At 41.3% G+C, this 22,912-nt stretch overlaps 1 protein-coding gene across 1 annotated transcript in view; it reads right to left on the bottom strand.

The window, feature by feature from the left end:
• The window catches only part of SEMA3A (semaphorin 3A), a 172,103-nt gene that overhangs the window by 27,161 nt on the left and 122,030 nt on the right, over window positions 1-22,912 (bottom strand). Inside the window, exons 7-10 of the mRNA XM_039345190.1 lie at window positions 4,455-4,597; window positions 3,985-4,099; window positions 3,807-3,876; window positions 2,673-2,817 (exon numbers count right to left, since the gene is read on the bottom strand). Coding sequence (XP_039201124.1) covers window positions 2,673-2,817; window positions 3,807-3,876; window positions 3,985-4,099; window positions 4,455-4,597 — 473 coding nt within the window. The remainder of the gene's footprint in view (window positions 1-2,672; window positions 2,818-3,806; window positions 3,877-3,984; window positions 4,100-4,454; window positions 4,598-22,912) is intronic.

Raw genomic sequence — 22,912 nt, forward strand, 5'->3', positions numbered from 1 at the left:
TAAGCAGCTGAATCACTACAGAGGCAAACCAATTTGATTTGGTGATACGACTTATGTTAGGGAAGTTAATCCAATTTGGAGTTTTGATTGAATCAGTTTCCTACTAAAGTACTACACTTGCTCCTTTTATGAATTCAAACATGTAACTCTTGCAATGAGCTGGATAATTTCTGAATTCCTAAAACAGGTGTGTCAAACTTGCCACGTCATATGATGTGTCGTGACATATTGTGACTTTTGCCCCTTGCCGGAGCTGGGGTGGGCACGGCTTCCATATGACACATCCAGCCCATGGGCCGGAGGTTGACACCCATGTCCTAAAGTGTATGTATATATGTATGTATGTATGTACGTATGTATGTATGTCCCTGGATATTAACATCATCTCTTGGGAACTTCTGGCGCATGATCGACCAACATGGCGCACCTTGGTGTACCAGGGTTGCCAGACATATGAACACAGAAGGACAATCTTGGCATAAGAGAAGCGAGCACTCTGCAAAGCCAGAGTTGTAAATGCTGAAGTAACAGTGTCTACATTTCTTTGTTCAGTATGTGGTAGAACATTCCATGCTAACATTGGTCTTATCAGCCACCTACGGACACATCGTTGATGGCCAGTAATCTACAAGATGTCAAGGTCCTCATCGAAATCGATGGACGATGGACGATACATATGTATGTATGTATATGAAAGGCAACACATAATTAAATATTTTCCCCCTTCTGTTCAATTATGTCCGATTCGCATAGACTGCTTGGACATAAGCTTTCAGTTTTCTTGACAAAAGAAATTTTTGCCCTTGCCTCCTTTCTAGGGCTGAGAGAGAGTGACTGGCCCAATGTCACCCAGCTGACTTTGTGGCTAAAGCAGGACTAGAACTCCCAGTCTCCTGGTTTCTAGATTGATGCCTCAATCACTACACCAAATTGACTCTCAGAATTAAATAATAATCTTGGTCAATTCAGGAAAAAATATTATGACAGACATTGATTTACTAATAGTTCATCCGAGAGAAAATTAAAGGTACACGTATTGACCTACAATACCCTCAAGTACCTACCTTCCTAAAGAAAAAAAACTGAAGAGATAGAAGGTTCTAGAAAGCCAGTTCGGCGTGTTTTTTTAAACGTTGGGTATCACTTCATACTTGGACAGCCAATATTTACTTCAGCACCATCACAATGTTACTCTTCAATGGGGGGACATCTGAGGTGCAGATCAAATGTGGTTACAAACGCAGAAGCTCTCTCTGCGGTGAAGAGCTTGAGGGCCGCATGTCGGCAGTTGGGCAATGGGAAAAACCGGTAACCTTTTTCCAGAGCCTGCAGCTATCTTCTGCTTAAAAGACTTCCAGCCTGCCCGTCTCTCAGGCAGACCTAATTTTCCAGATGGAGTGCAATACTGATTGCTTGCATTAATTAGATAATGATTAATCAGAGAATGGACGTGGAATGGACTGAACAAGAAAAGTAATTTAGGAGTACGAAGTATGGACCATGCTGTTGGGGAGCCATATTCAAGAGCACGTGTGAATAATCTTCAATACTTTTTTTTTTCATTTGTTCAATGACCTGATTTTATCATTTAAATGACCCGGCTTCATAATTTACAAGCAAGCAGATGCTCATTAAGTGTTAAATTTATAATAAAAACACTGTGGGACTTTCCAAAGTGGGTATTTTCTCCTCAAATGCCCAATGTATAAAATGGAAACCATTTGGCTGATACCCTACCTTGCTTGGTTCTAGTGTTTACCACAAAATTGTGCAATTGTTCTGGATTAATCTATTGACTGACTGATGCGATTGATATACAGCCTTTCTACTCTGCTGGCAAGTTCTCCAGCTGAGCTTAACTCTTTGTGAGTAGATGTTCTATAGAACTGGTTCCCATTACTCAATGGTTTATACAGGCCTAATAGTAAGCAAACAATAGTGTGGAACTTGGGTCGTCTCCTGCTGTGAAGCAGCATTGTTTTGGACTTAGTAGAAAGACCACAACTAAGTGCCTGGCAAGTAAAAACAACAAAAGCAACAACCCAGAAGAATATAGTAGCAAATCACTTCCATATTGTTGCCAGGACAATTTCTGATTAAGTCCATACAGTACCTATGACTCACGCTCAGCTCCAAAAGATGGTATGCTTTTAACCTTTTGTATAGAGTAAAATTATACATAAGACCTGACCATCTTATATCAGCCGTCTTGTCATCTCATTATGATTCATAAGAGGGCAGCAGGTGAGCATGACAGCCCTGGTCTATGCCCCACTACGGACATTGTTATTTTATCTAAATTTCAGGCTAGTTTTCCATAGCTCAGCCAGATACTGAAGTTTAACCATTCCGCGAAAAAAAATAAAAAATAAACTCTGTATAGTTCCTGGAATAGTTGGCCCTATAGGATTGTTGAAAGTAAGGGGTATAAATCTGATAAATAGGAGCGCAGCAAGAGCTTCCAATATATAATTTATAAGTTTATTACCTTCAAAAGGATATCACTATATCTTTAAGCCACTGTAGGTAGCTTTGCAGAAAACCTAAAAGCTACAATTTAAATAGAGGAGAAATTATCCCATTCCATTTCCTGAAAGTTATTCCTGCTGTCCCAATTCAACACAAGTAGCCATTTTGACATCACCCGATTCTCCAGTAGGAAAGGCACTTACGGTTCCTGGCCGAGGGTATGGCACTCTTCCTTGGTAGGGGACCCACTGGTAGTTGGGACCATCTCTGTGAGCATAGGGGCCCAGGAACACGCGCCTCACATCAGCCATGCTGTACATACAAATAGCTGAGCCCTTGAAGATATTGCTAGCATTGGGGAAAAGCAGAAGAAAAAAGTTGAGACTGTTTTTTTCCCCTAAATTAAGAAGGTTTTAGGAATATCCATTTAATCCACATGGACAGGACATTATCCTCTTTTCTATGCGCCTGCTTGTTTCTATGCCTTTGCTCTGTTTCCCCACTCCCCCAGATTTTTTTTTTCACTTAGACCGCTGAGCTTTACTGGTCTGGTTCCCATATCTCTCTGGGTACATGGAAAGACTGCTGAAGCGGTTCCGTTTACTTGAGTATTAGGGAAGCCACGCAACCAGTCAACCTCAGAAAGCTTCAAGGACCGCCTTGAAGTTACTTCTAGTCTACTATATTCTCTCAACATCCCAAATGAGAAACAAGTTAAAGCAGTGGTTCTCAACCTGTGGGTTGGGACCTCATTTGGGGTTGAATGACCATTTCACGGGGTCGCCAAACAACGCAGTCCGCCATTTTTTCCCCCTTTTTCTTAGCTGTGCTACTCCCTTTTATTCTATTGGCTTTTGAAAGCCAATAGAATAGACTCTCTTGAATAGAGTCTAATTCTATTGGCTTTCAAAAGCCAATAGGAATTGTCCAGGCTGTCTCTGCCCTGCTGAGCCCGCCAAAAGTCCCATTCTGCAAACGGTGCTGCACCAGTTGAGTAGTCCTCGACTTACGACCGGTTGAGTAGTCCTTGACTTATGACCATACGGGGTCGCGGCATTAAAAAGGTTGAGAACCACTGAGTTAAGGTGAAATCTATATCATCCAATATCTATCTATGATCTATGCCCCCTTTTGTACTGTCTGTTCACAAACCTTTTATGACTTTTGATAAGAAAACTACAGTTCGTTAACCTTTCAACATTCACTAGATTCTCCCAATTCAAAGGTTAAGAAAATGCCTCCCTTTTTTTCCAAGCTCCCCCCAACAAAGAAAGGTTTTCAAAACAGCCAACACCCCCCCCCATGTTCCTGTAAAACTAGAGCAGCATGCACCATACCTGGAAGTGGTAAATACTGCATAGATTATTGGGTTTTTAGGATCTTTTGAGTTCATTAGAAACACATCCTCTGTCAACAAAAGGAAGAAGGAAAAGCATCTTAGTCAGTTCATAATGAAACATATACAGCGGCTGACTGGAGAATAAATTTGTATTCACAACTAGTTCCATCACTTACGGAGTTCGTCGAAATGAGTGTCTATGCCATTAGGTCCCGGCACAGAACACATTAAGCGTGCTTTCAAAAAAGTTGTCCACTTGTTGACAAGACTTCTGTGTCCACCAAAGTCATTCTATCAAATAAAAATTTCACACCAGAATTTTAAGAGCCCCCTGATTGCGACATCTAAAATGGCAATTCTTAGATTTGATTTCTGCCTTGCCTAATTTCCACAAGGGACAGTTTCTTCCCCGAAGGAAGAGTAAGCAGAACATCAGAACAGAAGTTACTGAGGGGTTTTTCATAACAGGAATTCTCCAATGGCTTTGCTACTATCAAGCCAAGATGAGTAGCATTAATATAACAACTGAATAAATGAATGAACAAATGAATATTAGACAGGTAAATATATTTATCAGGACCATGAGATTTCAAAGGGGTACTTTATTTCAGACTTGATTTTTTTTTTGCACCCGACATGATTTTACCTTACAGATCTGTCCTATTCTGGCATGCGTGGCTTTTCCAGAATGCTCCCCATCTATTGCATTTTCTCGGAAGAAAAAATATATCTTGTCATCTTCTGGATTGTCACTTTCAGGAATCAAATGAGCAGTAATAAACCTGGGATCTGTAATGGAAAGGCAAAGTATGTAATATCAGGTGTTTTTACACAGAACCTTAGGTTTTTTCCAACCTCTGGTGATGAAGTTCACAGTGACTTTTCTCCACAATTCTAGAGTGTTCTGGAATTTTCTGCTGTAGGCTTTCATGACTGGTATTTCCTGGGCAGTGCTGACCTTCAGAATTTTGGGACCCTGGTCTAGAGAAGAAGTTTCTGTAAGCCACTTTGCCTTTGAGGATATAGCTGATAAAATATCTGAAATTTGTAATCTAGAACTTGGTCGCTAAACTCTAAAGTCCAACACTGCCCAACTTCCTGGAATATGCTTACCGCCCTGCAGATTTAATTATCACCATATCCTTGGAAGTTATTTCAACCATGATTGATATAAATGACTTGAAAAAAATCGAGCACTCGGGACTATGTAGTGCTTCATATTCAGTTGATCTTGCATTTCCCTGGCCTAAGAGACAGCAAATACTGTAAGATAATTTAAAGCGTGTGGGAAAATAAACATTCTTTTTGAAGAATTCAGTTCTCATTAACTCAATTTTAAATTGAGAAGAATCTGACTATGATTTAAGCAGTAAGGAATTGGGGGGGGGAAGAATCTTTTAAAAAATCCTATTAAAATTGGACTGAATTCTCATAGTACAAATATTAATAAAATGATTTTCATGGCTTTATATGGATTCTTTCAAGAAGTGTAATACATATAAAAGCATGTACAAGTTATGGAATCCTTAGTGCTCTTTGATCTTGATTGTTTCCTTGCAGAGTTTTTGTTACCCAACCAGATAAACATCTTCAGTCCTATATACAGGATTTTTGTAATGAGAATTACAAATAACACTGGGAAACTGCTTACCCACAACAAAATAATATAAATGAAATACCAAGTAGGCTGAGAATCCATCCTTACAGTAGCTGTGTTTAATCACTTATGTGGGATGCAAAAAATGAAGATTCATTTATTTCTGTATAGGACTGAATTATTAAGCAGATGTGCTCCTTAGCTCTAATCTGGCTCTTCTTTTGCATTTATAGAAACATATTGGCTCCAAATCTATAGTGAAAGATTCAGCCAGTAAGCATCGTGGCCCTGTTTTTGCATCTACTGTACCTCTATTGTGTTTGATCTCTTGTAAGCAGTCTTCCCTCAAAGTTCTGGCATGTGGTTTATGGAAAAGATTGTTTTGTGTGCATTTTAGAGACTTTTAAGTACATTCTGTGTCATGAAAAAGACTTGTTTGGTTGTTTATTGCAGAGTTTCTATCGTACTCCTTCCACAAAGATCACAAAAGCAATAGCCAGCCAAATAAAACCACAAAAAAATGAAATCCATGATAAATAAGATCAAACTTTGGTCATTAAAAAGTCAAACAGAAAACTGAAATAAGGCTAAAATCCACAAAATTTCTTTTATCCAGGCTTCTCTTTCATCATGCTTCTCTTTTCACCATCGCTAATCAGATTATTTGTGGGGATTGGACTCCTCCTGCTTCTGCTCCGTTTCCAGCAACTTTCCATTTCACTCTCTCTCTCTCTCTTTAATCCTGCGTTGTTAAGCGCTTTGTGTGTGATTTGTAGAACAAGTTATAAAAGTAGGTTACAACAGGAGTAAAAGGTCCCCTTTGACTGGTCAATTATACATCTGCCTTCATCGACCACACTAGACTATGGAAAAGTCCAACAATTGGTTTATATGTATTGAAAAAGAACCACCACAATGAAACGACGTTAGAATTACAGAGTTGACAAAATCTTTCCCTCTCCCCCGTTTCAATCTATGGTGAAGTGTGCTAAAAATAACAAAGGCATTTTTTTAAAGCAACACCAACCATACTTCAACATGATTAAGCATGATCAAAGAAGGATGAAGCCACAAGTTGCTTTTAAGAACAGGCTGGTCAGCTTTCTCAACATCAGCCAGGCCTCTGATCTCAGATGCCGGAAATAGAACTTGGTTTATAACAACCGTTTAAGTGGGAGAAAGACATATTAAAAAAAAAAAAAGAAAAAGAAAAAGCAGGGAAGACGTAATTGTTTATTGTTGCAGTAGTGATGATGATGGATGATGATGAGTATGGTCTACTGACCAGGAGATGCCTCTTTTTCAATCTCCTTGCCAGGGTGGACAAAATGTCCTATTAAACTCCAATTTCCATGGCCCATGAGACAGAAGTTGTGTTCCAGCAGTTTCTTGTTCAATGTCAGTATACTGTTGAACTCTTTTTGTACCCTAAATATTTTTTTTTCTGTTGCAATGATTAAAGAAAAAGCAAATAAAGTGCTCTTCTCAAAACTACGATGAGATATCCATATATATCAGCATGATAATCTCCCAAAACATTTTAATAAGGGAAAACTCTTTTATGGAAAGCATCTGCTGGAAGGCGGAAGTAAAACTTGCAGGTTACTACCGAAATAATTCAGATAATTCATTTTAAAATTATTAGCTCATGTGTTTTGTATTATTTCAGTCCATTTGAGTGTTCAGGACCGAATGTTTAAGTGCTAGAAACAAGTGTTGAAGTAATAAACTCAAATATCAAACTAAAAAAGCATATTAATAAGAAGATAGCTTGCATTTATCATGAACCAGAACTTTATGAAACATCTGACTAAAATCAAAGACCGTCTCCAGGAAATATGAAATTAAAGTGTAATAGACCTTTAAAATTTCACTTCAAACAACACAAGGAATAGTGGTGTAAAATAAAATGCCACTCAGAGGCTGCCTGAATCCTGTAGGAAATGCAAGAAAAGATTGTAAATCATGAGAGGCCCAAAGGGAAAGAAAAAAGCTGCAATCCTGACCCGATCCTAACCCTATCTGTATTATGATCAGATCAAGTGGATCTTCTGTTAAAATCTCTCCCCCATTTCCGTTCAGAGCAACCTGGCCTTACTCTTGAGGCAAACACTGGCTCAAAATACTCCACTACACAGGAGCTATTTATTCTTGAGAAAAGTCCTACTGAATTAGAAATTGCGAAACGCCAAAAATAGAATTAACAAGACCATATTTGTTTGCTTGGAACAACCAGTTGTAGTTGTGCGGGGGAGTGTGCTTAATGTACAATTAGCTAAAACTCCTTGCTAAATTTATAGCGAAGGGAGATTGCATGCATCTTTTAAAGTAAGGTAAGCATCTTTTCTTTTGTTCTAGGCTACTTATGAGAAGGGGGGGGGGAAAAACTTCTTTCCCTGGAAAATTGACAAACGCAACACTCCATATTCAGAAAAGCCCATTAAGAGGAAAGAAAGGAGAAAATGTTGAGCTGTGGTATAATTAGCAGTTTCCAAGGCCTTTGTTCTTAAGGAGAAAACAATAGTTTTGATTCTCTGTAATGACTAATTATACGATGAAGTGAAAAAAATGAAGTGTGAAATTATATGTAATTCTCCAAGTAAATTAGATTCCTTACAAAACAGTCCTTCTCAGCTGCTCAGCCTGTTTAATTTTAAGAAGGCAGTTTTCTTTGCCTGGCCCACATATAGATTATAAAGCCAAACAAGAAGGCCAAAGAAGAAAACTGAATTTATACGCAGAACTTTAAAGAATTTAACCAAAGTTGATCTTCAGAAGCGAATGATTGCTGGATTTTTGCCTGTGATTTGGCTAATTCAGTTATCATAGGAAAATTCTATAAGCTCTTTTGGTGGATTAGGTCATGTTTCTCAGTGGGGACCATTGGATATTTCATTTATCATCTAAGAATTGAGGATCTACACACAATACGGAACACAAACTACATCTGCTAGAGAGGAGGGCCCTGCGTATGATCTACTCCGTTGGCTCCTGTATACATGAACAAATTATCTCCAGCACTGCCCTTCTCTTTTTCCTTCACCTCTGCATGCAATTATAGTGGCACAGAAAAGACAAAAATGCCCCCAAAGACATCGATAGAAGATGCATACAGAATTCAAAATTCAGAAACATCAATAAAATACAACTGTTAAATTTAAAATACAGAACAAAAAGAAAACAACATGCTCTGAAACAATTAATAACAAGAAAAGGATGTTACTCCCCTTCTGCAAACCACAGCTATTGCAAGAAATAGCTGTGTCTGTGTTAGGTGCTGCAGAAGGAAGATTTAAATTTCTTGATCAGAAACAAAACTATTTTTTCTGAAAATTGGGTTTATGAGGGCCAGACCTCATGGGTGACACAACAGGCAGTGCAGTAATGCATGGATTATTGACTCTAGCTCTATCTCAGCGGATGATTTCTGTGTAGGAGGCTAGAATATTCCAACTATATAGTCTTCATAAGAGCCGTGGTGGCGCAGTGGTTAGAATGCAGTACTGCAGGCTAATTCTGCTGACTGCCGGCAGTTCGGTCCAGGTTGACTCAGCCTTCCATCCTTCTGAGGCTGGTAAATTGAGAACCCAGATTGTTGGGGCAATATGTTGACTCTGTAAACCACTTAGAAAGGGCTGTAAAGAACTGTGAAGCAGTTTATAAGTCTAAGTGCTATTGCTATAAAAGGCAGTGTGCCATTTGAGCCTGGTTAAAAAGACTCCTGGGTGAGATATTCAGGATGTAATAGAAGTAGCTAGGAACTGTCTGCGGAGAAGCTCCAATTGTACCAATTTTGGCCCTATCGTTTTGTGAGTCTAAATCCCAGATCTTCTGTCTGAGTTCCATTAATGTTTCATGTGGACCAAGAGACATTATATTGTCTTGGATGAGATGCCATTAGATGTTAGATTGGAATCAAGAGGCTGGTAATGCTTAGAAAGCATGTTTGGTGTGGTGGTGAAGATGCCAGGCTAAAAACCGGGAGACCAGGAGTTCTAGTCCTGCCTTAGATACAAAACCAGTTGGGTGACCTTGGGCCAGTCCCTCTCTCTCAGCTCTAGGAAGGAGGCAATGGCAAGCCTCTTCTGAATTCTTGCCATGAAAACTGCAGGGACCTGCCAGACAATTGCCAGGAGTCAACACTGAGTTGAAGATGTATGTATGATGCAGTAAAGTAAAGTACAAATTCACACACACACACAATGCTTGGAAAGTTCTGTTCGCTTCTTCACCTGGTATTCAGCCCTGGAAGATCATCAGTAATGGCAATTACTGGTACTGCTCCCTAGCTAAGAGCCCTGGGCGGATGGAGTGGGAGGGTGTAGGGGGGGAAGGCATTTAATTTAACTCTTTCAACCTGAACAGGAGGACAAAAGTGAACTGGATTTGTATCAATATCTGAGGTCATGAAGGATTTTCACACAAGATCGAATGTGGAATGGATGCTCTGCTCAGAGTTTATCTTTGGGATAAGCAAACATGAAGTACTTCTACGCTTGGCTAAGCCTCGATTCTTTACTTCTTGTTGTTTCCTTTTCACTCACCTCCCAAATATATTTCCTCCTTGTTCTTTGCTGCATTTTAAACATTCAAGACTTTGTAGACACAGAGACAGCTACAAATCTGGGATCGCATTGAATATATTTTTGTGGTGCTTATAATTAATTTTCGCAGTTAGTGTAGACAAATTTGACACAAAATCTATTAAAGGAAGATTAAATCCATGGTGCAGTAAAGTTTGAAATAAGCTGTGGTTGAATCATTTTGTTTTGCTTTTATTTTTTTACACTAACTTGTCATGTAACTGAAATTCATCACGGCATAGAAACAACAGTTGGCAGAAACGAGCACAAAAAATAATCTTCATTACCCTTTTTGGTATTCAGTGTTTTTGCATCAATTATGACAGCCCTGCTTGGTATTCATGTCGACAGAATGTGTAATTTCCAATCTAATTTAGCAGTAAAAATGTGAGGAATAAACCTCAGTGTTTTAGCTCACAGTTTCATTATTTATGGATGGATCTTTTGATTGATATTGTTAATTCCCCCTCCCCCGCTTAATAAATAAATAAATCGGGGAGTGGGGGAAGGTAATATCATCAGAATTACCCTGCAAAAGAAGAATTGTCTGCCTGATTATACCATCCATCTTCCTGTCACTATAGATGTTCTTCTTCTTTGTCCTTTAAAGGACAATTTTAGTTCACCAAAGTTTGTCATGCGTATACCCTATTGCAGAGGTTCCCAATCTGTGGGCCACAGTCCACTACCGGGCCGTGGGCTGTTGGCCACTGGGCCACCTGAGTGGCTGGCCAGTGTACGCACATGTGCACGTGCATCCCCCCACTTGCGCTAGTGTTGCGGTGTCATGTGGGCGCTAATGATACCGTGCGTGTTGTACAGGTACTAGCTAGCATCACCACGAGTGCACCCCTCACTCATGCTTGCATCACAGCATCATGTAGGTGCTATGGTCACCATGAGCACATACTCCCGCCACTCGCACTAGCATTGTGGTGGGCGCTCGTGGCCCCATTTGTGACACATGCACAATAATGGTCCCATTAATGCATGCGCTTGCAGCTCCATTTGTGCACGCATGTGCATAAAGGCATCTCCACCCCCCCTGCACCAGGCCACCAATCAAGGAAGGTTGGGGACCCCTGTTCTACTGCATTTTCTGAAATGTTAACACTCCCACACATTTGTAGATACTCTAATACCGTGTGTTTTCAGTGTTCACAAATGGGGTATATCAGCCTTCCATTTCCATAAGGCAGTGGTTCTCAACCTGTGGGTCGGGACCCCATTTGGGGTCGAACGACCATTTCACGGGGGTCCGCCATTTTTTCCCCCTTTTCCTTAGCTGTGCTACTCCCTTTTATTCTATTGGCTTTTGAAAGCCAATAGAATAGACTCTCTTGAATAGAGTCTAATTCTCTTGGTTTTCAAAAGCCAATAGGAATTGTCCAGGCTGTTTCTGCCCTGCTGAGCCCGCCAAAAGTCCCATTCTGCAAACGGTGCTGTACCAGTTGAGTAGTCCTCGACTTACAACCGGTTGAGTAGTCCCCAACTTACGACCGGTTGGGGGCATTAAAAAGGTTGAGAACCACTGCCATAAGGGAAGAAGCCATGGGGCCATGTCCTTATTAAGGGAGGTCTGGCCCTTGTCTAGTTGTAGATCCAGTATGGACAGCGTAAGAGGTCTTCAAAGTTGGCCAATTTAAGACTTGTGGACTTCAACTCCCAAAATTCCTCAGCCAGACCCCTGTTTTACAGCCTCCCTCCCACCATCCTTGGGAAGAAGTCTCTCTTTAGCAACTTTACTTCAGTACATCCACCGACCAACTAGCAACCCTCTGTACATTTTGATGCCATGGGGTGATGCATTTCAGGGTCCCATCAGAGGCAAGGAAAACAACTGAACAGAAAACAGGCAGAAGCACTACAGCCCATAAATTTTAACACATTCTCCCGCTGTAGGTCAAGTCTTCCTTTTTAAAGCTGAGGCAGGGTGATTTGAGACTTAAGGATGGTAAAGAAGGGGAGGGCAAAACAGAAAGAGAAATAAGTAGGAATAGTTATTTAGTTATAACTAGGAACAACAAAGGCAACAAATGGGGAAGATTTCTGAAAAAAAAAAAAACCCCTCCATTGCAGCTCAATTCTTTGGCTGTGTGGAAAAGATAGCACCGTTACAGGCTAGAAATGAAGGGGTTATTTTGCTAAGTGGAAATATTCTTCTAGATAGGTAATCACACTGTACTCTTCCACTTCATTTATCTTGCTGTTAAAGTAATTGAAAATATATTTTCTTTACAAAATCGAGGCAAGCTGTGCAAGGAAGGAAATAAATCATCAGATGACTAAGTCTGACAGCCCTATTGTTGGTTAACTTCCTGGGCCCTGTTGTGCAGATGCATAACTTCCAACCACCTTCAGATCATAATGGGAAAGTCTAGAGATACAGATCTCCCTCCCATCTTAAGACATTATTTCAGCTTTTTAAAACTCACTTTAAGATCCCTTTATTTGCTTATCCACTCCCCATATCGTATTTCTATTACTTCTTGTGATGGTTTCTGTCTGATTCCTATTTCTTATCTTTTTTCACTCTGATTTCCTGCAGGGAACCCTCCTACGAGTGTTTGATCTTCTTGCCAATCAAGATAATACTCCTTGTGTGTTTGCACACAAGAGGGTTAGTTGAGCCCATGTACAGCCTGCAAAAGATCCTGGGGTTTTCCAGGAACCAACCCCAAATTGGAATAGGAAATCTGTAATCTGAAGGCACAGATTGGGCTCAGGGAATAAATGGCTTTGTCTGATAAAAAGCAGTCACTGACATTCCTGCTCAGTAACATCAGCTTGAAGATGTGTGGACTTCAACTCCCAGAATTCCTCAGCCCTCCTCTGGATGAGTGTTAAAGTACAGACCTTGGAAATTTTGTTTGGAGTCACTCGGGAGAATTATTGCTAGCATGAATGATTGCTAACATACTTGGGCTAGGCCTGGAACACTTCCACAGCTGCAGGTATTAATTTAATAGAAATAGAACATTGATGGCATTTGCAGAACTTAAAGCCCAGGAGACAAAATCACGGTGGGCCCTCCGTCTTTCCTTGGAAATCCACTCCTAGGTGTTTGAAGACTTAGACACGTTCAGTTGATTTTCCCTCTATCTTCCAACTTTGGATTTTGACACTTTTGAAGAAGACAATAATGTCAGAATTCTAGAAATTTACTACTATCCTATTTTCCTTACAGATATTAAATTGCAGCATCCATTGCGTTTTTAAAGCTGTCAGAGAAAGAGAAACAAGACTATTTGATCTGTGTACAATAATACTTAGATTTTGCGGCCTGCTACTTTGGGGGCACGACTGGAATTGATGGACAGATTAAACAGCAAAAGGGCCAGAACACATTCCTGCCACACACCTCACTCTGTGGTTGTTCTAGCCCAGTGATGGTGAACCTTTTAGAGACCGAGTGCCCAAACTGCAACCCAAAACCCACTTATGTATCGTTGGGTGCCGGGTGGGTGTGGCCAATTGAGTGGGTGTGGCTGCGGGGGTAACGGCAGACTGGGTGGGACTAAAAAGTTTAATCAATCAATTCTAACTTTGCGAGATCTTTTTTTTCCCCACGAGAAGTTGAAATTGATTGACTGATTGAACCTTTTTTTTTTTTTTTGCACACGGCGGTGGAGGCCTAAAGCGAAAAGGTTTTATAAAACCCAGCTGAAGGCCTAGGACTGGGGCGAGGGTGCCACAGAGAGGGCTCTGCGTGCCATCTGTGGCACCTGTGCCATAGGCTCGCCACCACAGTTCTAGCCTATTCCCAGATAGGAATTAGTGTATCATTTCGGTACCAAATAAAGTAACTGTCCAAGGCAGTGTATTCTGGAATGTATCCACAGAATATATCTCTAGTTACAGAATCAAAGGCATATTTGAAGTTAGAAATGTCATTTATACAGCTGAGGTTAAATTGTTCACATATTTGTGAATAATATAATACTAAAATTTGACAACCCTTCTTTAAACCCAGTTTGTTCATCCTCTTTAATTCTTTCTGATTCCATCCATGTCTAAAGTTTGCTTTGCATATAATGTGCTTACAATACTTAATAGACTAATAGGTCTATAATTTACAGGATCTTCCCGATTACCTTTCTTATAAGTAGGAACAGTTATTGCAACCCTCCCATTTGAAAGACCTGAAGTATCTATATTCTCTACTATCCATACCCCAAAGTAGAAATCATATACCTTTTGCTTTACTTGCAGAAGGAATTATGTGGAATTATTTTAATATAGCATGCAGCTATTTGAGCAATTGGGGAACATGGTATCTTCTTTTTGTTGAACCTTGCAACAGTACCCAAAGCCTGAAGCTGTGCTAGAATTGCAATTTTATGCCCATTTGTTTGGAATCAAATGCCACGGGGCTCTCCAAAGCTCGGATTTCAGAGTGGAAAAGCGGGTTGCTGTTTGAACAGGACTGACAGCTTAATAGGATTGCATCTGTGCTCTATAACGGAGCTTCCTCAGTTAAGTAGTTTGATTTCTGGGCCACCCCCTGGAGTCAACCAGCCACGGCTTTCTTTCTCATCCATCTCCTTCCCGTCTGGCTTTGTGGTCCATGCACTGCGGTCTAATAGCACTTAACCTTCGCCATGGTGTCTCCAAAGGAGGATTTGCTTCCCTCCATTCATGCCCTGATCTCTGTTTGGCAAACTACATTCCAGTGTCTCACTAGGCCTTTGTACCGCACACACTAATCCAATTGTTGCCATTCTATGCACTCCGGGTCAATAATCAAGCTGTTGCCAGAAACTAATTAATTTGCAAACAGTCCTGATTTTCAGAGGGAAAGCTCCAGTCCGGAGAGTGATGTCACCAGGAGTGATCGGGCTGGGACAGCTGGCATTACTGGGACCCCCACTTTTCTGTGCAATTCCCCTCACTTTTTTTTCCACCACACACAGACCCTCAGCTGAGGCAGTCAGCTATTCATTTCCTATGGCCCACCAGAAGGGAAACAATTAAGGCTGTTAAATCCTGGGACAAGAACTTCTCCTATTGAGACTGTGTTATGTCCTTCATAGGAAAGATGAGCACCTATTTTTCCTATATGAGAAGTCTGTCATAAGGCTTTTTGGTGGCAGAGCATTGTGGGAAATCAGCCCCCCCAGAGAAGGAAATATTAAAAGGGCAGAAAAATATATTTCCTCAAAAGGATTTCAAAAGCAGAAACCAACTCTGCCCCCAAGTTTCTCTGTCCCAAGCAGAAGCCAGCCCTGTACAAATGCAGATGTAAACCATCAGAAAGGCCCCAGCTAGGAGATCAAGAAGACAAAGACACCTACAATCTGCATACCCCACCCAAACTCTAGGACCCAGCACCAGGGAAGCAGGATATAACCCTTGGGACATAATAGGATTAACTCACCACCATCAAGAATACCAGAAAGGCACACCCAGACTCAGAATACGTGACACAGGAAAAAGAAAGCCTGAAACAGGAACAGGAAACTATTTTAAACAAAATGCTTGAGAGGGTATAAAAACCTACTACCCACATGTGCTCAGTCCTTTTTCTCTCCTCTTTCCTGCCAGAACCATCTTGCTGTCTGGCTCTTCAAGAAACTGCAACCTTCTTTCTAAAGCAGTCGCCATGTTGTTTGTTTATCCCCGGCTTGGATGAATCATGATGAAGACTTTTCTTCCCACAGCATAAAACTCAACTGGGTAATAAATTACTCCTTAACCTTTGCTCAGTGGGTAAGGCCGACATTTGGGATTAGGAGAAGTTTATGTCAGTCTGTGGGCTCCCAAGCTTCCCTCTGAGGAAAACACCTCCACTCTTCTAATAATTCCCTAGAGAAGCTGAATAAGAGCTTCCTCTTTAGGAAAGAACTCACGTTGAACAATTATTCTCTCTGGTTTAATTAGTTCTCCCCCCTAAAATCTAAGTGCTTCTGATAGCTACAAGTTGTGCTTTTTCCATCATTGTATTTATTTATTTGTTAAATTTATTTGCTGCCTACCTCTCCTTACTTTATAGAACAGTGAAAGGTAGTAGGTTTTTTCCTCCGTTCGACCTGTTTTCCCTGTTCAGTCCTGTTCAAACAAATGGATTTGTCAAAAACAGATCATGCCAGACAAATCTTATTGCATTCTTTGACCAGGTGACAAAATTAGTGGACCAGAGGAATGCTGTGGATATAATTTACTTGGACTTCAGTAAATTAGACCTACTGCTTGATAAGGTAGAAAAATATGGGTTAGACAGCATCACCACCACATGGATCCATAGCTGGCTGACCGGCTGTACTCAGCGAGTGGTCCTCCATGGAACCGCATCTACCTGGAGGGAAGTGTGTAGTGGGATGCCCCAGGGCTCTGTCCTGGGCCCAGTGCTTTTCAACATGTTCATCAATAATTTGGATGAGGGGATAGATGGTGAACTCATCAAATTTGCAGACAACACCAAGCTGGCAGGAATAGTCAACACTCCAGAAGATAGGGTTAAGATATAGGAGGATCTTGACAGACTTGAATGTTGGGCGCTATCTAACAAAATGAAATTCAGTAGTGAAAAAAGCAAGGTTCTACATTTAGGCAAGAAAAACCAAATGCACAGGTACAATATAGGGGATACCTCGCTCAATAGTAGTAACTGTGAGAGGGATCTCAAAGTCCTAGTGGACAATCACTTAAATATGAGCCAGCAGTATGCTGCAGCTGCCAAAAAAGCCAACACAGTGCTGGGCTCCATTAACAGAGGGATAGAATCAAGATCATGTGAAGTATTAATACCACTTTACAATGCCTCGGTAAGGCCACACTTGGAATATGGCATCCAGTTTTTGTCGCCCTGATGTACAAAAGATGTTGAGACTCTAGAAAGAGTACAGAGAAGAGCAACAAAGATGATTAGGGGACTGGAGGCTAAAAGATATAAGGAACGGTTGCTAGAATTGGGTATGTCTAGTTTAATGAAGAAAAGGATGAGGGAGGACATGATAGCAGTGTTCCAATATCTCAGGGGCTGCCACAAAGAAAAGGGAGTCAAGCTATTTTCCAAAGCGCCTGAAGGCAGGACAAGAAGCAACGGATGGAAACTAATCAAGGAGAGAAGCAACCTAGAACTAAGGAGAAACTTCCTGACAGTTAGAACAATTAACCAGTGGAACAGCCTGCCTCCAGAAGTGGTGAATGCTCCAACACTGGAAGTTTTTAAGAAGAGACTGGACAATCATTTGTCTGAAATGGTATAGGGTTTCCTGGACTAGAAGGCCTCCAAGGTCCCTTCCAACTCTATTATTATTACTATTACTATTATTATTATTATTATTATTATTATTATTATTATTATTATTATTATTATTATTATTATTCCCCTTTAATCTTTGAGGTGTTCTGTGATTACAAATGACCCCATGAAGGGAAAAAGGAAATAGGAGAGAGGTTGGGATGAAGCATTTCGGAGCAAAAAAGATGAACATTTTTATCAACTGAATATCTCTTCCAATTATTTCTTGGACCACCTCTATATTCAAATAAGGAAAGTGCATAATTCACAAGTTAAGTTGCAGAAACCTTTCTTGACTTCTGCTATTCATTAAAGCTTTGTAGCATTTTCCAAGCTTCAGTTTGAAAACTAAACGTTGCAGCTGCTTTAAAATTACATTTGTTGTTACTTGAACATAAATATCCTCTTGCAGCAATACTTTTCAGACACAGGCAGAAGTCTGAAAAATGGCAGGAAGTTGCTTTATTGGGCTGCAGAGAAGTCTTGGCCCTTTCCTCACACCAAGTTCAAAGCCCTTTTTCCGAATTAATTTTTTAAGTGTGCGCACAATTTACATTCTTCCAGCAGTTCCAACCATCATTTGCTTCTTCTTCCCAGAAAGTTTTGGAGCAGGTCCCACACAAGCCAAATTACCTCTACACAAATTTTTAAAACTATTTGAAAACTACTATGCTGTATTTTAAAAAAAATGTATTGAGTCATGTAGACAACACTACTTGGTCACCATACTACAAAAAAGATGTTGAGACCTTGGAAAAAGTTCAGAGAAGAGCAACTAAGAGGATTTAAGGCCTGGAGACTACAACATATGAAGAACGGCTGGAGGACTTGGGTTTGGCTAGTCTAAAGAAAAGAAGAAACAGGGGTGACATAATAGCAGCATTCCAGTATTTGAGGGGCTGCCACAAAGAAGAGGGCATCAAATTATTCTCCAAAGCACCAGAGGGCAGGACAAGAAACAATAGTTGGAAACTGATCCAAGAGAGAAGCAACCTGGAATTAAGGAGAAACTGCCTGACAGTGAGGACAATTAACCGGTGGAACAGCCTGCTTCCAGAAATCGTGGACGCTCCATCACTGGAGGTTTTTAAGAAGAGACTAGACTAGACAGTCACTTGTCTGAGATGGTATAGGTCAGTGATGGCGAAACTTTTAGCGACTGAGTGCCCAAACTACAACCCAAAACCCACTTATGTATCATCGGGTGCTGGGTGGGCGTGGCCCATTGGGTGGGTGTGGCTGCAGTAGTAATGGCAGACTGGGTGGGACTAAAAAGTTCAATCAATCAATTTCAACTTTGCGAGATCTTTTTTTTCCCGCGAGAAGTTGAAATTGATTGATTGAAACTTTTTTTTTTTTGCATATGGCAGTGGAGGCCTAAAGCGAAAAGTTTTTATAAAACCCAGCTGAAGGCCTAGGACTGAGGTGACGGTGCGCGCGTGCCCACAGAGAGGGCTCTGTGTGCTACCTGTGGAACGTGTGCCATAGATTCTATTCTATTCTATTCCATTCCGTTCCATTCCATTCTATTCTATTCCATTCCATTCCATATTCTATTCTATTCCATTCTATATTCCATTCCATTCCACTCCACTCCACTCCACTCCACTCCACTCCACTCTTGTCATGTGTGTTTCTAAGTTTCTGTGTTTGTGTGTGAAATGAAAATAGGTGACCAGGGTGATACAGAACTCAGCAGGGGATTTTATACCTAGGGCAACATATATGCAGAGTACATGGAAGTTGCATCACCTAAAGCTAGAATTCTCACGGAGTACAAAGTACAGAGTTGAAACCTAACTGCCACCTTTTTATAGCTCACTTCCTGGGGGTTTTGATATATGGTGCATGAGGCTGCCAACAGAGGAAGAATTTGGAAAAGGAAAAACCCCTCACTTTTCCCTGGTGTGAATGGAATAATACAGGAAATAATACTCTTACTAGGTACACATTGCTTTTAAGGCTAGCCAAACTGCCAGGAACCTACAGATGTGATCCAGATTTAGATGGATGGATGGATAATGTTACTGAGCTGCTCAGCTGCCTGCAGATGGCATCCCTGGGAAAAGAGGCCCTTGTAGAATAAGGATCGCTGGGGAGAATAAATTCCAAATGTGGTAAAGGAAATTTTCCCACTGTGTCTTTGGCTCTGTTCTGCAACAAGGCTGCAAGGTAGCTGCAAGGTAGCTGACTTAGCAAACCCAAGCCATGATCAAACTGGGTTTCTGGGTCCACTCATCAACTGTCCAGATGTTACATGCTCTTTTATAATCACCCATATAGATCACCTCAGATGGGGACTGCAGCCAAGAAATTAAAAGACGCTTGCTCCTGGGGAGGAAAGCTATGGCAAATCTAGACAGCATACTAAAAAGCAGAGACATCACCCTGCCAACAAAAGTGCATATAGTCCAGGCCATGGTTTTCCCAGTTGCAATGTATGGCTGTGAAAGTTGGACCATAAGAAAGGCTGAGCGCCAAGAATTGAGGCCTTTGAACTATGGTGCTGGAGAAGACTCCTGCGAGTCCCTTGGACTGCAAGGCGTTCAAACCGGTCAGTCCTAGAAGAGATCAACCCCGACTGCTCTTTAGAAGGCCAGATCCTGAAGTTGAAACTCAAATACTTTGGCCACCTAATGAGAAGGAAGGACTCACTGGAGAAGGGCCTAATGCTGGGAAAGATTGAGGGCAATAGAAGAAGGGGACGACAGAGAATTAGATGGCTGGATGGAGTCACTGAAGCAGTAGGTGTGAACTTAAATAGACTCCAGAAAATGGTAGCGGACAGGAAGACCTGGAGGAACGTTGTCCATGGGGTCGCGATGGGTCGGACATGACTTCGCCATTAACAACAACAACAATCACCCATATTCTGTAGTGTGTTGCTGTTGCTTCTAATCTTGCTTCTTCATGCATGTAATGAAATTAATGAAAAGCTGTATGGTTTTTTTTCTATCAGTTTCCCAGTTTCTGATCAAGTGAGAGTTGATCCATTGGTCGCAACAGGTTTTGACTAACTGGCTCGTCATCTGAGCCTGACATCCATGGTTTGAGAAAGAGGGACGTGCCCAAAGACACCCAGTTGGCACTCATACCTAAGGGGGGAACTAGAACCCACTGTCTCCTGCTTTCTAGCCTTGTACCTTAACCACCAGCTCAAATTCATGTTTAATTAATTTAATTAGTGTTTATTTCTTTATTTATGAGATTTACATACCGCTTTAAGTGCAAGCACTCTCTAAGCGGTGTACACCAGTAAGCAATGTATGTATGTATGTATGTATGTATGTATGTATGTATATATATATATATATATATATATATATATATATATATATATATATATATATATATTTACATGGCCCCCAACAATCTGGGTCCTCATTTTACCTACCCCGGGAGGATGGAAGGCTGAGTCAACCTTGAGCCGGTGAGATCTGAACCGCTGACCTGCTGAACACAGTCAGCTAAAGTGGCTTGCAGTACTGCACTCTAACTGCTGCGCCACCTCGGCTCTATCAAAATATATTTTCTATGCCCTGCATCTTTATAGACCAGCAATGTACACTTTGACAGGACTGCTCTCAGTACAGAGGACCGTCATTGGAGCCTGTTGTAATTAGTCTGTGGTGAGTATTTATGCAAACCACAATAACAACAACAAATCTTTATTAGAGTTATAGACCAGCAGCAAACCACAGTAAATTGCAATAGCCATCATTAACTGAACTGCGGGAAGAATCCAGAGAAAGAAATATTTTGGGGAATATTAAAAAGGCAGAATATATTTCCCCAAAGGAATAATGGAGAAGATCTTTTTAAAAAAACAAAAACCAGCCCCCAGAAACCAGCCCCAGCCTCTCTCCCCCCAAGCAGAAACTAGGCAGAGGCCAGCTTTTAGAAATGCAGATGTAATAATCCATTCAGGAAGGTTGGAGTCAGGAAGCTATTAGGAAGACAAAGACACTTAAAATCTGCAAACCCCCACCCAAATTCTAAGGACAGGAGACATAATAGGATTAACCCACCAACACCAAAAGGGGACACTTAGACTCAGGTCAAAGTACATGACACAGGAAATATAAAACGTCAAACAGGAACAGGAAACAACCTCAAGAGCCCCAGAAGGTATAAAAACCCACCACTCCTTGCTACATGTGGCCAGTTTTTCCCAGAACCATCTTTCTGTCTGGCTCTCCTCTTCAATAAACTGCAACCTGCTTTCTAAAACAATCTCCATTTTGTTTATTCCCAGCTTGGATTGGACCCTGATGAAGATTTTTCTTTCAACAGAACTGTGCAAACTTCATCAGGCCCTTGGCAAATTGTCTTTCTGGGATGATATGCAGGTTTCTGACAAAATTCCCACAAATTATTTCCCCTATGATAACAATCCCTTGTGGGGCAGTTTGAAATGGCTTCATTGTAGGGCACGGATATGCATGTATGACTCTTTAGTGCAGGCTGCTGGTAAAAGAGCAAATAACTACGTAGTATTGCTGGAAGGAGCCACAGGCAGGCAGCCTGAAAAAAAGGCCAGATGATTGTCACAGAAGAGTGCTCATAACAAGGCACATATAATACAACAGCGGTTCTCAACATTTGTGTGATGGCGACCCCCATCACAAGGATGCGCGGCGCATGCGCGGCGCCCCCATGCGCAGCATGCATGCACGGCGGCACCCCATGCGCAGCATGCATGCACGGCGGCACCCCCATGCGCAGCATGCATGCGCGACACCCCCCATGCACAACACGCATGCGCGCTGCCCCCCATGCACAGCACACATGTGCGGCGCCGCCCCCTGAGGGGGGAAAATGGCGGATCGCGTTGTTTGGCGACCCCCGTAAAATGGTCGTTCGACCCCAAATGGGGTCGCGACCCATAGGTTGAGAACTGCTGTAATACAACATATATTTGTGCTGTAAAAATGAGAATGACCACAAGATGATAGCAAATACTTGCCTTTTCTACACCCCTTCGCTCCCATCTAGTGGTCATCTGAGGTTCTCCAGCTCAGATATGGTGTGACATGCCTAAAGCACAACAGTATACAGAGCTTGGCTCTCTAGAGCAGGGGTAGGCAACCTTGACTCTTTTATGACTTGTGGACTTCAACTCCCAGAATTCCTGAGCCAGCCAAGCTAATTCTGGGAGTTGAAGTCCATGAGTCATAAAAGAGCCAAGGTTGCCTACCCCTGCTCTAGAGCATGGAAGGGGCAGACAATAATGTGACCAATAGCTATTCCTGACATCTATCAGCCTCCTAGACTTGCCTCATTTAATTTTGTAAAAAAAAAAAAAAGAATACTTAGGAAGCTCATAAAATAAAGCACCAACTTCAAACTTCGCCTGCGTCCCTATCATGTCTCAGTACCTTCTTAAAAATCAAATAGTGGATACTCTTTTTTGTTTGCTGCTGATGTTTTCTGGCTGGCCAAACCACCACGGTAATCATAATGCTCATAATAAACTTCCAAATATCAACTGTGTCCTTTGGCAGGAAAAAAAAAAACCCTGTGGGCAATCACCAAAAGAAAGGAAAGCTCTGGCATTTCCTGAAAGCCTCCACCTTTTAATAAAATGGGTTAGTCCAAAAAAGGTGCTCCCAAATTCCTGGTTTTTTGCCCCCACAGAAGGATCTCCTCCTATAATGACCAAGTGAATTAGCTGCTGCCGG

This window comes from Crotalus tigris, unplaced genomic scaffold (assembly GCF_016545835.1).
Source record: "Crotalus tigris isolate CLP2741 ecotype Arizona unplaced genomic scaffold, ASM1654583v1 scf7180000017945.11477521024:1554073, whole genome shotgun sequence".
In the NCBI taxonomy this organism is placed as follows: Eukaryota; Metazoa; Chordata; class Lepidosauria; order Squamata; family Viperidae; genus Crotalus; species Crotalus tigris.